Source organism: Psammomys obesus, unplaced genomic scaffold, assembly GCF_907164565.1.
Source record: "Psammomys obesus unplaced genomic scaffold, mPsaObe1.curated_primary_1811, whole genome shotgun sequence".
NCBI lineage: Eukaryota > Metazoa > Chordata > Mammalia > Rodentia > Muridae > Psammomys > Psammomys obesus.
The window spans coordinates 7,059,962-7,076,446 of record NW_026586589.1 but is presented as its reverse complement, the minus strand read 5'-3'; the positions used below and the strand labels follow the sequence as shown (position 1 = coordinate 7,076,446).

The window sequence follows — 16,485 nt, the reverse complement described above, 5'->3', positions numbered from 1 at the left end:
GTTTGGTTTGGTTTGGTGTGTGTGTGTACGTGCACTCATGTGTCATAGTGTCTCAAGTATTAACTTAGCCTGGCCTTGAAATCCTGATCCTCCTGAATCCAAGGTCTGTTAGCATCCCCCAAATTGGACAGTTAGGCCCAGGACTTGACAGGAATAGGTAAACCTCAAAAGAGATTTGGTTTTCGTGACCATAATACAGTTCCAGTAATTTAGGAGTAGAGGCAGGAAGATTAATGACACCATGGCTAGTCTGGACTACATAGCAGGATGCTATAGCATCTAAAAGTTAGATTCCCTCTGTTGTGGTTTGGATGTGAAATATTTCCTGAAGGCCCTTCAGCTAAAAGCTGCTGCAACCTGAGGGGCTCTGGGGATTATTTCCCCCAGATCATGAGGGATACAGCTGATTAGTCGATGGGTTTTGGTGCCATGGGGGAGTAAAAACTAAGAGGGGAAACAAAATAAGTCACTGATGGTCATGTCCTTGCAGACTAAATGCATCCTTTTCTTGTCCCTTCCCTTCCCTGCTACTGTATGGTAAGCACCTCTGCTCCACCTTAAACCTCTAGTCAAGCCGTGAGCCAGCCTTTGTTCCTTTAAGTTATTTCTCAAGGATGATGAGAGCCACCATGATGAAAATGTGACTAGTACCTAAAAGAGAGAAGTGCTTTGAATGGTTCCACTTTGTGAGGAGAAACGGCTCCTATAAATACTTTTCAAAGAACTAAAACTGAAACTGTCTTCTGGGAGCCAAAGATGTAGCCTAGTTGGTAGTGTACTTGCCTGTCGTCCATGAAGCCGTGGGCTCGGTCCCTAGCACCACTCAGTTTGCAGTGATAAGGCAGGCATGGCAGCTCAAACCTGTAATCCCAGAATCAAAACTTCAAGATCCAGCCTGAGTTGGCTCAGTGTGTAAAAGTGCTTGCTGCAAGGCCTGACAACCTGAGTTCAATTCCAAGGACCTGTGTGATTAAAAAAAAAAAAAAAGAAATGACTTACTACAAATTGTCCTTTGGTCTCCCATATGTACTGAGGCACACGTTTTTATACATAAACACATTTTTTAAGTTCAAGATCTTCTTCAGTATACAGCCAAGTTGGAGGCTACCAGGGTTACATAAGGCCCTGTCTCAAAAACAAAACCTTGAGTTGGTAACATGCTTGAATTGACACGCTTAATGTGACTGCCTCTTCCTGAAGCTGTGGACATCAGCCTCATTCAGGAAGAACAGGTTTTCTGGTTTTGTTTTTAGTAGACTGTCACTATGTAGCCCCTGCTAGCCTCAAAATCAGGGTCCTTTGGCCTCAGCCTCCCACGTCACTACATCTGTCTTTTTTGTGTGTTGGGATAGAGGGTTGGAGATTGGTACAAGTGAGCAACACCCCAGCTTCCCCATCCCAGTGGTTAGGAGAGATGGTTCTTCGGTGGTTAAGAACACTGGCTGCTCTTCCAGGGTTCATTTCCCAGCACCCATAAGACAGCTTAAACCTGCCTGTAACTCCACTTCCAAGGGATCCAATGTAGACATATGCTGGCAGAACACCAATGAACATAATATGTTTTTTAAAAAGAAGAAGAAAAAAACCGTCATTGAACCTTGTGACTTCTTAGTCCTTAACAGTCAATAATGACCTGAAGGTCACCTTGGGATTTTCACTTTAACCATTACCCTCCCATCCATGGGTTCCACATCACAGATTGAATCAAAACTATGTGCTATTCTAGTACACCTTCTTCCCTGTCTTCAGTCCACTATATAACCGGGGCAGTTGCTTTTCCACGGTATGTCAGGTCTCTGCCAGCCATCGGTGTCTGAGGCCAGCAGAGCATACTTCTCCAACCCCACTGCAAGCAGCTGGCAGTCAGGCATAAGGCGTTCAGTGGGAAGGAAGTAGTCTAATGGCTGAGACCAGGTCTTACTTGCTACAACTCCTACACCTCACAAAGACAAATTGTGCCCTACTTCCAAATCTGTCTCCTACCTCCAAACCTGACTTCATCAAGTTCTTTTCCAAGTTAGCCCACCCAAGATGTTTATTTTATCCAGATGGATGCTCTGGGATTCAGCCAGATTCCTCACTTCCTAAGATAAGAAAGCCTTGAGAGACTTCAGAAAGGGAACGAGTCAGTCTCACACATAGTCGCCTACCTTCTAGGCTGGGGCTTATCCAGGCTGCCAGCCAGGCTTCAGAGAAAACCAGAAGCACAGATCAGTTTCCTGGCCTCTTAATCTCTAACTTGCTGGTCACTTTGAGCTACAGGGCAGGATCCCAGATCCTTCCAACCATAAACCTCCAAAAACTTCCCCACTCCTATGAAAAAAATTATAAGAATTTAAATTGAATTTCAGAATGTGTAACACAAAGAGCTGGTGGGGTTTTTTTCCCCCTCCTGTAAAAGCTGTTTGCAAGGGCTGGGCATGGTGGTGCAATTCTGTAATGCTTGTACTGGGAATTTGCAGGCAAGGATATCAAGAGTTCAAGGCTATCCTCAGCTACAGGGCGTTTGAAGTCAGCCTGGACTATATGAAACTTTGTCTCAGTAAACAAGTAAATAAATGAATAGGCTGGGGCTGGGGCTCTCTTGGAAGAGAAAATACAGGAAGCCCTGGCTTGCAGCCCTGTTCCTGCCTAAGACTAACCAGGCGGGATGGTGAATGCTTATAATCTTGACACTTGGAATGTAATAGCAGGGGATCAGACATACAAGGTCATCCTTGGCTGCACAGCAAGTTCAAGGCCAAACTGGGCTATGTAAGACCCTGCCTCATTAGAAAAACAAAAACCCTTAACCTGTGTTCAAAGGTGATATAATTTGACAGGTAGGAAACCCTACTGAGGGCCTTCAAGGTACGTCGGTAGGTAAAGGTGCTTGCTGCCAGGTCTGACAACTTGAGTTTGATTCCACATGATGGAAGGAGAGAACTCCCACGAGCTGTCCTATGACCATGTTCACACTTTGACATATACACCCAAATAAATATAAAGTATATTAAAATGTTTAATTGAAGGTTTTAAAACTGCCAGCATAAAAATAAATTTTAAAATGAATACATTGTAATAAGTAAAAAATTAATTTTTAAAAAACTGCCAGCATTTAGGAGGCACAGAGGCAGACAGACCTCTGAGTTCCAGGCCAGCCAAGACTGCAAAATGAGACCCTGTCATTGAAAAACAAAAAAAGAATTTAAAGAACACAGGCTGCTCCCACATGCTGCTCACAACCAACTCAACTCACAGTTCCCAAAGAATCCAGTGACCTCTTCTGGCTTCCATTGGCACCAAACACAAATGTGCTACAGGTACATTAGGCAAATACACATCAAAAGCAAAAATCTTTTGAAAAAAAAAAAGAATATGAAAGTAGAAGGGGGACATTTGGGAAAAAATAGGTTCAGAGGGAGAGGGAATGGGATTAGAGAGGTTACTTACAGACAGCGAAAATGACCAAGATACATTATATACATGTATGAAACAACATTATCAACAGAATAAACCCACAGAATAGTTAAGAATGAAAATCACATGTGGGTGTTAATAGCTATCATGATATCCATAATGAAGAACTGGTCCCAAGATACAAACAAGAGGTCAGTGAGTACAAGGAGAAACAAACACTCAGCATCCCTGACCATTAGGAAGATGTCCATCAAAACCACAGTGAGAAGTTCTGCCGCTGTGGGCCTCAGATCCCTTCACTTGGGAAGCTAAAGGAGAAGGCCAACTTGGCTTACATAAAGAGTTCAAGGCCAACCAGGAATACACAGAAAGGGTGGTCTTGAGGAAAGCGCCTGGAAGCCAGGCATGAAATACCACACCTTCAGTCCCAGGACCTGGAGTCCGAGACAGGCAAAAGCAGGAGACAGGTAGTGCTCTGTGTATTTGAGTCCAGTCTGGTCTACTGGAGTTCCAGGCCAGCCACAGCTACACAGTGAGACCCTGTCTCAAATTTTAAAAAAGGGGTAGGGCAGGAGTGGAAAATGCCAACTACGAAAATCTGGGAAACCTTGCTAGTAGACTGTTTAACCTGAAGTAAAGATCCAACTACAGGTGAATGTTGACAGAAAAATGAGATGAGGGTTTTTCTTTTCTTTTCTTTTTTAGACAGGGTGTCTCCCTCTCTCTCTCTCTCTCTCTTAATATGGCCCTAGCTGCCCTGAACATATTATATAGACCAGGTTGGCCTTGAACTCTTAGAAATCCACCTGCCTCGGTCTCTCAAATACTGGGATTAAAGGCATGTGCCACCTAAAAGACTCAATGTCACTCTGTGGCCTAGGCTACTCTTGAACTCCTGATCCTGACTTCATCTTCCAAATGCTAGGATTACTCCAAACATGAATTAATCAACTCTTAGCAATCCACATGGGCACATCTGCACATATGTGCACACATTCACACAAATAAATCAAACTTGAGGGATATGAGACAGGGTCTCACTATGTAGTCCTGGCCATCTTGGAACTCACTGTGTAGACCAGGCTGGCCTTGAACACGAGATTCACCTGCTTCTTCAGTCTGAGTGATGGAATTAAAGGTGTGGACCAGCACACCTGGCAAAATTAACTTTAAAAGTACACACAGGTTGGGCAAGGTAAGGCATGTTTATCATCTCAGTATCCTGGGTAAGCACAGGCAGGTGGATTTCTCTAGAGTTTTAGGCTAGCCTAGTCTACACAGCAAATTCCAGGCCAGTCAAGGGCTAGCTACATAGTGAGATCTTACCTAAAATGCGCACACGGGATTGGAGAGATGGCAAAGTTCTTAAGAATTCTGGCTGCTCTGCTAGAGGGCAGGTTCCATTCCCAGCACCTGCATGACAGCTCACAATTGTCTGTAACCCAGACCTAAGAGATAAGTTGCCCTCTTCCGGCACCAGGCAGACAATACCGGCAAAACACCCATACCATGGGATGAAATAATTATTATTTTTTTTTTTTTAAAAAAAGAAGAGAACAGAGATTTAGAGTCAAATAGACCCAGGTGAATCCAGGCAAACAACTTTGCCTGTATAAACTCACTGCAAGAAAGTGACGTTCCTCTATCTCTAGCGCATTGTGTGCCTGGAGGTTGGCGGTGGTTTTTGTTCGTTTGAGACACCCTCTCTCACTTTGTATGCCAGACCAGCCTTGCTATGTAACCCAGGTCAGCCTAAAATTCCTCTCCAGGCTGGGATTGCACACAGGCACCGCCACAACACGGGATGCCCCAGAATTTGTGCCGTTGTACAAGTTTGCAGGGGGTGCAGCTGCTTCTGGCCGTTCCAAACACATTCTGCGAAATGTTAACACTGTGAGGACGCAACAGATACCCCGACACCATTTTTCTATTTACCCTGGCGGGGTTCTCCATTGGTGCCAACTTGCCTTGTCCTTAGAAAAGGTTTTCTTTTCTCTTGGGATCTCAGCCTCACGTTCGTCAGAGGAGAAGGCCGGGCAAGATGAGACGTTGAGTTTCACGGAATTTTTTGTTCCTCATTTTGAGACCAGGCCTGCTATGTAGCCCAGGTTTACGTGGCCTGGGATTCACCATCCTCCAGAAGGTAGACAGGCTTGCACCGTCACCAGGCGAGGGAACTTGACTTTTTCCGTAGTCTTTTCGGCGGACGAATTAACGTCGTGACTAAAGTGTAAGGTTTAGGAGAGAACGCAAGAAGGTAACTCCATCGGGGCATCCTGGGGCTCCCGGTGACCACGGCAGGGTGTAAGGCCACTTCTAACTGTCGCTCTAGGGGAGGAGCCGCCGGCTCACCGGGCAGTGACAACGTCAAATCTCGGCTTTCCTCGGAGCTCTTCCTCAGTCTCCACAGCGCCTCCTCGCGTCCAGGTCGCCTCCGGGGCTCACTTGTCCCTTCTCGCTCCCCCTAGCCTAGCGCCTCCCGGAAGCCTGCCGTCACTTCCGCCCACCGGAGGACGCTTGCGCAGAGGCGTCACCGAGGCCCGGAGCAGCCGGCTGAGCGGCCGCTGATTGGCTGCGTGCGCACGTCGTCGTGCGCTCCGCCCCTCCCTCCGCGGCGCCTGCTCCGTGCAGCGAGCGAGCCGGCAGCTTGGCAGAAGGACAGGATCTTCGGCGTGCCGCGGCACCGCGTTGCCTGGACAGTCGCTGCCCGCCCAGCGCGCCGAGACCCGCCACCCCGGACCGCCGACTCCCTTCGGCTCGGCCCGCGCGCCCCAGGCCCGGCTCGGGCGGCGCGACGGGAGGATGAGCGGCGGGCGGCGGAAGGAGGAGCTGCCTCAGCCGCAGCTGGCCAACGGGGCGCTCAAGGTGTCCGTGTGGAGCAAGGTGCTGCGGAGCGACGCGGCCTGGGACGACAAGGTGCGGCAGGGCCGGCGAGGCTGCGGGCTCGGGAGGACGGGCCCGGGTCTCCCTCGTCCCGGCCGGGGAGCTGGGAGCGGGTGGCCGGGGTGCCGGCGCGGAATGGACGAGCGCGGGCCTGGCCGCCCGCCCGCCCGATGGAAGGGGGAGCCGTCTGGGCACGCGGAAGCGGCGAGCGCGGGCCGGGGCGGGCGGAGCTCCTGTGGTCGTCCGCCGTTTTTCTCCGAGGGATCCGGAGTAGTTAGCGCTTCTGAGGAGTGCGCGCGGGCCGGGTGCGGAATCCCCGAAGTGCGTTTAGTGTGCACGTTGGGAGGGGTGCTGCTGCCTTTGCTCGACTAGATGAAAACGACGAGATGGCCCGTGAGCTTCAGATTCGAGAGTCGGGTCTGAGACCGTCTTAGGAGGGTGTGAGTTAGGAAGAAATTTGCTAGACTTGGGTAAGAAGCGGTTGGGGACTTCAAGATGCTCTCGCTGGTCCCCTCCAGAGGATCTGAGCGTGGACGCTTCCCACCTATGCTCCATTCTGTGATCTTGAAGCCTGCACGATGCAGACTGATTCCAGACGGTTAAAAAGAATGTTATTCTTGGACTTCCTTCGTTGTTTGGACTGCTGAAATTGGACTTTCCTTTCTTCAGTTCCGCCGTGGGGGTAGGAAGTACGGCCTGAAGGTGCCCTTGGCCTGCCCCCAGCCCTGCCCAGTTCTTGCAAAACCTGTAGTGTCTTTGTGATCTGCTGTGTCATTTTTTTTTTTTTTCTTCTTCTTCCCTGATCCAAGGACTGGTGTCTGGAGTCCAGGGCAATTCACAAACCTAGGTGCTCTTTGTTGGCTGAAACTTAAATGTGCTGGCACTTGGTTAAAGCACTTCCCCACCACTGTTCCTCGGTGGCTCTCCCAAAAGTCACCGTACAAGAAGTGTAGGTATTAAGGGTAATCGTTCTTGTTGGGGAATGTCAGGACTTAGCTGGTCAACTAAGGGTTATCTGTGGCTAGAAGCCCAGGGCCCACAGTCCTTGACTACAGTTTCATTCACGCAGCTTCTTTTAAAGAAGTAATGATTTCTCTAACATGTGGAGTACAGGCTCTGGAAATAATCATGTAACGTCTAAACACGTTGTTTTCCACCACACATTAGTAGGAGAGATGGTGGGAAAACCTCACATGGAGGCAGTTGGTGATGGTACACCCTTTTAATCCCAGCACTCAGAAAGAGGTGAGGGAATTTCATGAGTTCGAGCCCAGTGATCTACAGAGTGAGTTCCAGGACAGCCAGGGCTACATAGAGATATCCTGTCTCGAAAACCAAAAAGGTGGGGAGGGACCACATATGGAAGGTAGAGAGAGGGCTCAACAGTTTAGAATACTGCTTGCTTTTGCAGAGGACCTGGATTTGATCCCCAGTACCCACATGATGAGTCACAGTGGTCTATAACTGCAGTTCCAAGGGAACCAGTGCCCTCATCTAGGAGCCATGGTCAGCAGGCACATTTGTGGTGCACGTGCATACATTTAGGCAAAACACTAATGCATACAAAATAAAACGAATAAAGCTAGAAGAGCCACGTTTTAAGTTGGTTGTAGTGGTACACCATTAAGTCAGCACTCCAGAACCAAGATCTGGTTTACGTAGCAGGTTCCAGGCTGGCCAGAGCTACATAGTGAGATTGTCTTGGGGTGTGTGTGTGTGGGGGGGGGGTAATAAGCTTTTGTTTATCCACCTATGGGTGTCCAGCCATTATAAATAATGCACACATTGTGTCTTTTCTATAGGATGAATTTTTAGATGTGATCTACTGGTTCCGACAGATCATCGCTGTGATCTTGGGTGTCATTTGGGGTGTTTTGCCCTTGCGCGGCTTCTTGGGAATAGCAGGGTAAGTCTTGGCTATCACATCTTGTAGGTTTTTCTGTCTGTCTGAGATGTGATCTCACTCTGGAGCTTATAGAACTTGCTTTGGCCTAATACGTGCTGGGATTATGAGCAAACAGCTATGCTCAGGATTCTCATTTCTCCGTATGTACGTACGTACGTACGTACGTATGTATGTATGTATGTATGTATGTATGTATGTATGTATGTATTTTAGTAGCAGGGTATCATCAGCCAGGGCAGCCCAGGTTGCGCCTTGAACTCCTCACGTCTTGCCTCTATTTCCTGCGTGCTGTTGGTGTTTATAGGCATGCATCAACATGCTTGGTTGGGTCTTGCTTGTTGTTTTGTTTTGTTTTTTCAGGTAGAGACTCTTGTTTCCCTTTTATGGCTGGCATCATGTGCATCCCATTACTAAAGCAAAGAAGTCAGCATCAGCATTCCTGGGCTGGTGGAAGGCCCAGGAACATCTCATGTCAGGCTGCTGACCTCAAGACTGGGCCAGTCTTTTCATGGGTCTAACATGCCTTCTTGTCAGTGGTTATTGTGTTACTTGTTGGCAACAAATATCCTTTTGAAACTTTTTTTTAAGATTTACTTACTATGTATTCCGTGTTCTGCTTGCATGTATGCTGCAGGCCAGAGGAGGGAACCAAATCTCATTCTCATTATAGATGGTTGTGAGCCACCATGTGGTTGCTGGGACTTGAACTCAGGACCTCTGGAAGAGCAGCCACTGCTCTTAACCTCTGAGCCATCTCTCCAGCCCCAACACACATTCTTAGCTGTGTCCTGCCCTGCTGCCTGTGGATGTTTAGGAAGTTTGGGAGCTTTGTAATTAAAGACCATTTTTTAATTCTTTTTATTTTGCTTGATATAACAGCTCTTGACTTTAGCAGGAGTTATTTTCAGGTCCCTACATTTTAAAAGCATCACCCCATCCCTACCGAAAATAGGAGGCTTGGCTTTGTACATTTTACTTCACTCCTGGCTAATGGCAACATCCTTGATACCTAGTCATGGTTCAGTTTATTGAGTTACCAAAAGCAAGTCTGTGCTCATGAAACTGCATATAAAAGGCAGTGGGAAACTCCTTAATGTGAGATAGCACTTGTGGAAGTGAGGAGGCTTGCCTTTTCTCTTTTCACACAGTCAAGACAAGTGAGCTAGCCCTCCCTTGTCACACATCTACCCCAATGAAAGCCACCCTAGTAGTTTGAGAGCTGATGGTATCTCTTACTGGTTCTTCTTGTTTGTTTTTTGAGACAGGGTTTCTCTGTGTAGCCTTGGCTGACCTGGACTCACTTTGTAGACCAGGCTGGCCTCAAACTCACAGAGATCTGCTTGCCTCTACCTCCCAGAGTGCAGGGATCACAGGCGAGTGCCACTACACCCAGCTTCTTACTAGTTAGTATATTTCAGAAATAGAATTGCATAATTTCTTGGGACAGTAGTAACCCAAAAGAAATATATAGTAGTCCCTCCTGTTGACAGACCTATTCCAAGACCCTCAGTAGATACTCACAACCAATTACATAGAAATGAGGAGCTGGGCATGATGGTGCATCTGTACTCTCTGCACTTGGAGGTTGAGACAAGAGACTCTCATGAGTTTGAGACCAGCTGGGTTACACCGTCAGCCAAGGGTATAGTAAGACTGTCTCAGAACCATTTTAAAAATTACAGATTAAGCATTGTGAGAGATTAAAAACTAATAAAACAAATAAAGTAACTAATAACTATCGCAGGGCTCAGTGACACATGCCTTTAATCCCAGCACTTGGGAGGCAGAGGCAGGAGGATCTCTTTTGAGTTCCTACTAGCCTGATCTACAAAGTGAGTTCCAGGACAGCCAGGTCTACACAGAGAGACCCTGTGTCTAAAACAACAACAACAACAAAAAAAAAAAAACAATTACAACAATTGTATTGTCTTTTTCTCAGTTTCAAAATACCCAGTTGTTTTATAGTACTTCTTCAGATGTTAGATATCTGAAGAAAGTACTTCATGGCTTTCTGGCATAGCCAGATTGTTAGAATCACTGTTCTTTAATTTTGCTGCTGTTACTAAGTAACACCAGGGTTGTTGGAACACAAGCACTAACACTGTCACAGGTCCGATACCCACCATGTGCTGGCAGACAGGGAGAACAGACAGCATGAATGGAGGATGGCAGGGTGAAGCAGGGCAGCACAGGATGCACACACTGCCTACAACGGCCTGCAGTTGAAACTTAGGCATTTGATTTACGTGGCACGTGTCTATTTCTGCAATTTCCCTTTTGTCCAGGACTAATGATGAAACCACACAAAAACTGGGCAAGAGGGAACTACTGTTCTGTGCCTTCTAACCAGAAAGGCTTTCTTTCTTTTTCTTTTTTAATATTCATTTATTTATTTTATATATGAGTGCTTAGTCTTCACACACACAAACCAGAAGAGGGCATCAGATCCCATTACAGGTGGCTATGAGCCACCATGTGGTTGCTGGGAATTGAACTCAGGACCTCTGGAGGAATAGTCAGTGCTCTTAACCACCGAGCCATCTCTCCAGCCCCACCAAAAAGGTTTTCTCTGTGTGTGTGTGTGTGTGTTTTAATGCTGCGCAAAGCATTGTACAACCAAACTGTTAAGAGTTCATGCAGAATATGATCCCTACAGAGCGGGTACATAAGACTGGTCGGGGTGATTAGCTGTTGGAACTATGGTTCACATACCTCTTCCTAGGTGTGATGGGGTATAAAGATAGAATACTGATTACTTCACTTCAGGTCTTTGTGTTAGTAGGAAAAAAGGTAGGCAGAGAATAATGCCAGAGGAAGAGGAGTTTGTCCTTGCAAGGCCACCGATGTAGGGGAGGGATGGTGCTAGTTCAGAGCCCCTGCATCTGTCAGATTTTACAAGACTGTTTTCCCCCTTTGGTGTATGGTGCAAGCACAAGAATGTGCAATGAGTGTGCATTACAGAGGCCAGAACAGGATGTAGGTGTCTTCCTCTATTGCTCTGTGCAGTGTTGCCTTGAGATGGGGTCTCTCACTGAGCCAGGACAGCTCACCACCCTAAATTAGGCTGGCTTGCCTATGAGCTCCTGGGCTTGCTTGTCTGCAACAGCAATACTAGGATAACAGGCATATGGTGCCATGATGGGCTTTTATGTGGGTGGTGGCATTTGAATTCAGGTCTTTGTGTTAGTAGAACCAGTGTTCTTACCCACTGAGCTGTCTCCACAGCCCTTAAAAATATTAAACATAGTTTCGTTTTTTTATTACACTTTCCATGGCACATATGTGGCAATCAGAACAACATAAGGTATTGGTTCTCTTCTTTTACCATGTGGCTCTTAGAGGCTGGGCTTGGGCCAGCAGGCGTGGTGCAGATGTCTTTGGTCACTGAGGCCCTTTTGTAAGATTTTGTTATGGTTTCCTTTTTTGAGATGTGGGTCTTAACTTTGTAACTGTAGCTGGCCTGGAATGCACTTTGTAGGTCAGGCTGATCTTGAACTCATAGAGATTCCGCCTGCTTTTGCTTCCCTTGTGCTGGGACTAAGGCATGTAACACCATGCCTAGCCCTCTTGTAGGATCCAGTCTGGAAATGGTCAAACAAGTAATAGAGTAGTTCATTGCACCTCCTACTGTATGTAAACAGCCTTTAAAAAACCTCATAGAAAACTTTGCATTCAAGTTCTGAGTCTACTGCTTTAAAGTTAACATAATGTGGGGTTTACCTGAGATCAGTGAACTCATCAGTAAAATGGGGACAAGAGGAGTGACTGACAGACGAGTTAAATGGGTTGATGTGAGTGAATTGCTAGAGACCTCAGTTCCTCAGGCATCCCATGAGTCAGCTCCCTGCTGTTGTTACATGATTAGAATTATAAGATGTGGCGAAGAGAACAAGAAACTGAGTGCACCTTGGACTGGCTGACCGAGTGTGTGGTGCCACTAACGTAGGGTTGCCTGTTTCTGGGATTCAGGCCCATACTGTCACCAGAGCCAGTTTCTCTCTCTGGACAGACTGTAACTTCCTTTGGGTTGGCACGTTCCCCTGCTGTTGGAAAGGCCAAGAACTTTGATTTTGTATTTTTTCCATACCCCTTCCGCAACTTTCTTTGCTTTAGGGATGACTTCCTGGTGCTCATTTCTGATGATTTTCCCTCCTCTCTCCAGTAACTACTTAGCTGTCCTCAGTCCAGCTCCAACCTCGCTTTATTCCGTGTGGCCCTCACTTAGCATCAGTTACAGTCAGGCTCCCCTTGCTTCCTTATTTGTAATTAGCCCGAGACTGGCTGGCAGCTATTCTGCCTACTCAGGCTTCGTGCGCCCACCTCTGGGCTCAGCTCATCACGTGATCACTATGTTCTCAGTTAATGCTTAACCTTTAACTGGTGCTTCCATTGATATGTATATAGTAAATGCATTTATTTTGTGTATGAAGGGGGCACTCGTGTAGAAAGAGGACAGCTCAGGGAGTCCATTCTCTCCACCATGTGATTGAACACAGATTGGCAGACTCGGCATTAACCATGAGCCATCTCACTGGCCCTTTTGTTGTTTTCTGGGACAGGGTCTTGTATTATTCAGGCTGACCTTGGACTCAGTTCTCTTGCATCATCCTCTCAAATGCTGGGTTTCTATGCTTTGCGGCTCTTCCTCATTTATACAATAGAATGATACTCATCCTTGAAGCTTGGTCAGCGTGAGGCCCTTCTCTGACCTCACCTAACATAGATTAAATGCTCTGATTTCGGTTGCTTCTGTATGTATCAGGTTTACTTTTGTAAGGATGTACCATGTCATTCTTTTCCTCTTGTCACCCCACTTACTGACTCCATCATCCTTCTTCCATGTCAGCTTATTGTCACTTTGTGCTAATGTGTTTTTGTTTTCTAGTTTTCCCCCTCTTGAAAGACAGTGTTTCCCTGTATAACAACTGTGCCTGCCCTGGAACTCACAGAGATCTGTCTGCCTGCCTCTGGGATTTAAGGGCTGGGTCATCACCACCCAACATTTTTTTAAAAAGATTTATTTTATGCATATTAATGTTTTGTCTGCATATATATCTATCTGCACATCAGAAAAGGTCATATGATCCTATGAGACTACAGTTATAGATGATTGTGAGCCCATCTAAAACGTGGTTGCTGGGATTTGAACTCAGGGCCTCTGAAAGAGCAGCCAGTGTGAGGGTGACATAGGAGAACACTGCTCATGAGAATTGCATTATATTACCATCCACACACTAGACTTGTGAAGCCTGGACACCCAGCCTTCTCACCTCCCCTAGGGTCCCAGTGATTCCACCAAGCTCGTGTGCTTCCTTACACCAGTCTGTGTTTCTCTCTGCGAACAGTCTGCACAACCCTACCCCATCCTTTGTACTCACTGTGTTCCCATTTCTGCATCAGCTCAATACATCATGGGGTCAGAGGCTTCCCTGGGGTGGGATGGGAGGGTTCATTGATCATCAGGGTTTTTTGGGTTTGGTCTGGATTAGCTTTGTTTTTTGTATTTGTTTTGTTTGGGGGGGCGGGGGTTCAAGACAAGGATTCTCTGTAGCCTTGGCTGTCCTGGACTCACTTTGTAGACCAGGCTGGCTTTGAATTCACAGAGCTCTACCTGCCTCTGCCTCCCTAAATGCTGGGGTTACAGGTGTGTGCCACCATACCCAGCTCATAAATCACCAGTTTTAACTCCATTTCTGTTGGTATTCTTGGCCCTCTAGTAGATGGTAAACTGAAGGCAAGGGCATCATGTTTACCTGGCCATTGGGTCAGTAACAAGCATAGAGGTTCATAAATGGCCTCCTCTTGGGAGATAGCAATGTTCTTGTTTTACCAGGCCATAAACCAAAGGTGTCTGTCCCTTCACCAACCCTCAGCTGGAACTGTGTTGAGCCTTGTGGCTGGTATGGGTTCCTATTTGGGGTGGCACTATAGCCATTCTGATTTCTTCAAGGAAGCCAAGAGAAATTCTGTGTGCTTTAAATTGGAGAGTAGGCTGGGTGTGATGGTATGCTTCTTTAATCCCAGCACTCAGGGAGGTAGAGGCAGGGGAATCTCTCGTGAGTTTGAGGTCAGCCTGTTCTGCATAGAGGGTTTCAGGCCAGCCAGGGCTACACACTGAGGCATTCTCCTTTTTGTTTTTCAAGACAGGGTTTCTCCGTGTGATAGAGCCCTGGCTGGCCTGCTGCAATTAAAAGTGTGCACTGCCATGCCTGGCGCTGTGAGGCCCTCTCTCAAAATAATTAGATTGGAGAATTGGGGATAGTGCTGAGAATGGCACTCAGAAGCCTTGTTTGTGCTAGAAAAGTGCTCTGCCATTGAGGCCCCTCCTCCACGCTAAATATTTTGTTTCATGCTTTTGACTGAAAGTAGTTTCTCCTTAAATCTTCAGCTCCACCGAAGGTATAGACTTTTTTTTTTGTATTTTGTTCACACCTCCTACTATAACAACTATCCAAGTTGTTATACATATGAGGGAGCGGAGGCCCCCCTGGAGAGACTTACACAAACTCTCATATATAACGACGAAATAAACAGATTGAGCCAGTCTTCCTGAGCTTGGAGCTTCTCTCCAGGTCATCCCTGCCTGGGCAGGGCTGGGTGGGGAGACAAGGGTGCACATGCACAGATGATGAACTGGAGCGCAGCGCTCTAACAGCAGGGAGAGCTCGCAGCTTCAAGCTTACACTTTGCTTTTGGCGCTTCCCCCTCACTCCAGATTCTGCCTGATCAACGCAGGAGTCCTGTATCTCTACTTCAGCAACTACCTACAGATCGACGAGGAAGAATATGGTGGCACATGGGAGCTCACTAAAGAAGGGTTTATGACATCATTTGCCTTGTTCATGGTACGTGTAGCTGGTCATTTTCAACGCTTCTGTTCATTGTGTGAGAGGTCAGTCACTTGGAGCACAATAGATGACTTCTACTGCTGTTCTTGTCAGTGGCCTCTCAAGCAGGCTGTGGGATGCTGTAAGTCCTTCAAATCCAGGGCCTCCTGCCAGCTCCATGTTAGAAAAGGGGAAATTTTTAATTCGTGTTTATGGAGCTTAGTTTGGTTGCTCACAACTACAACCCCGTCAGGTGGATTATAAATTTTGAGTTCCTACTGGGCTACATAAAAAGAGATCCTGACCCCAAATGAAAGGAGAAAATAAAAAATGTAGATGTACGTATATAAATATATATATTTCTACTAGGAAAAAAACCAAACCACTCACATGGCTGTCATCTAAAGCGTAAAATGTTTTATATTCATCTAGTAAGATGTTGTTGCCATGGTACTACAGCATGGATAAACCTTGAAAACGTTATGCGAAGCGGAAGAACCTACACAGAAAAGGCTATGGTTCCGCTTAGTAAGATGTCCAGAACACGCAGGGCCACAGAGAATAAGTTAACCAGTAGCTGAAGGGAGAGAGGGGTGGGGAATAAGTCACCATGGGAACAGACCTTTTCTCTGGAGAGATGTTTTTGGACTAATGATAATTATCCTTTCTGAATATCCTAAAGACCTCAGAATTATGTACCAATTTCTGGTGGGTGTGGGGGGAGCTGAGTTGATCCAGGTGACAACTTGAACATTGCTATGTCTCCCCTAGGTCATTTGGATCATCTTTTACACTGCCATCCACTATGACTGATGGCCTTTGCTCCCAGCTCTTCTGTCCAGTCCAGAGGACCCTTTTATCACAGCAGATACATGCTTATTGGGACACTTCTACCACGTGGAACCAAGAAGACCCACATCTCCTGGACTTAGAATCAGCAAGTTGGGCATTGGTGTTTTCTGCAAGGGTTGTGAAACTTTTCAAAGAACCATCCACCTTTGGGAAAGCATTTCTGAATTTGTCCTTGGATACCATCATGTAACAGCTGTTTGCCAGGTGGAGCTGCTGTGTAATCTGATGCGTCTCTGGATCCAGATGAAACATTAAATTGTCTTCCTTGGTTCTCCGTCAGGTGTACAGTTTTTAAACCATCAGTGGCATCTCAGGTCTTCTGGAAACACCGTGTGCGTGGTCCACATAGCGCAGTACGAGCACCATCTAACAGTCTCCATTGTAGGATGTTTTCAGATACTTGAATAAACAAGTCTTTAACTGAAAGTGTGTTGGCATGTCTGGTAAACAAAGCCTTGCTTACTTACCTATCCACCTGTACCCTCAACCCAGCAGTCAGCGTAGCTCTCCCTGCTCCCATAGCAGCTTCAGTCAGGCTTGCTTTTTGGCCATGAGGGAAATGAGGGCTAGAGTTGGTAAAGGCTATTGCCTTGGTTTTGGCATTTCAGAGAGGATCTA

The 16,485-nt window shown here is 46.7% G+C and overlaps 1 protein-coding gene across 2 annotated transcripts; it reads left to right on the top strand.

Annotated features, from left to right (window-relative positions):
• Positions 1–6,009: 6,009 nt before the first annotated feature.
• On the top strand, positions 6,010–16,293 carry Rab5if (RAB5 interacting factor). 2 transcript variants are annotated; one of them, XM_055602213.1, is made up of 4 exons: positions 6,016–6,315; positions 8,085–8,188; positions 14,904–15,033; positions 15,787–16,293. In XM_055602213.1, the coding sequence occupies exons 1-4, from the start codon at positions 6,202–6,204 to the stop codon at positions 15,826–15,828; spliced, it is 390 nt and encodes a 129-aa protein (XP_055458188.1). In that variant the 5' UTR covers positions 6,016–6,201; the 3' UTR covers positions 15,829–16,293. The 2 variants fall into 2 exon arrangements, with proteins under 2 accessions (XP_055458189.1, XP_055458188.1); XM_055602214.1 differs by lacking the exon at positions 14,904–15,033 and having other exon boundaries at positions 6,010–6,315.
• The last annotated feature ends 192 nt before the right edge of the window (positions 16,294–16,485 follow it).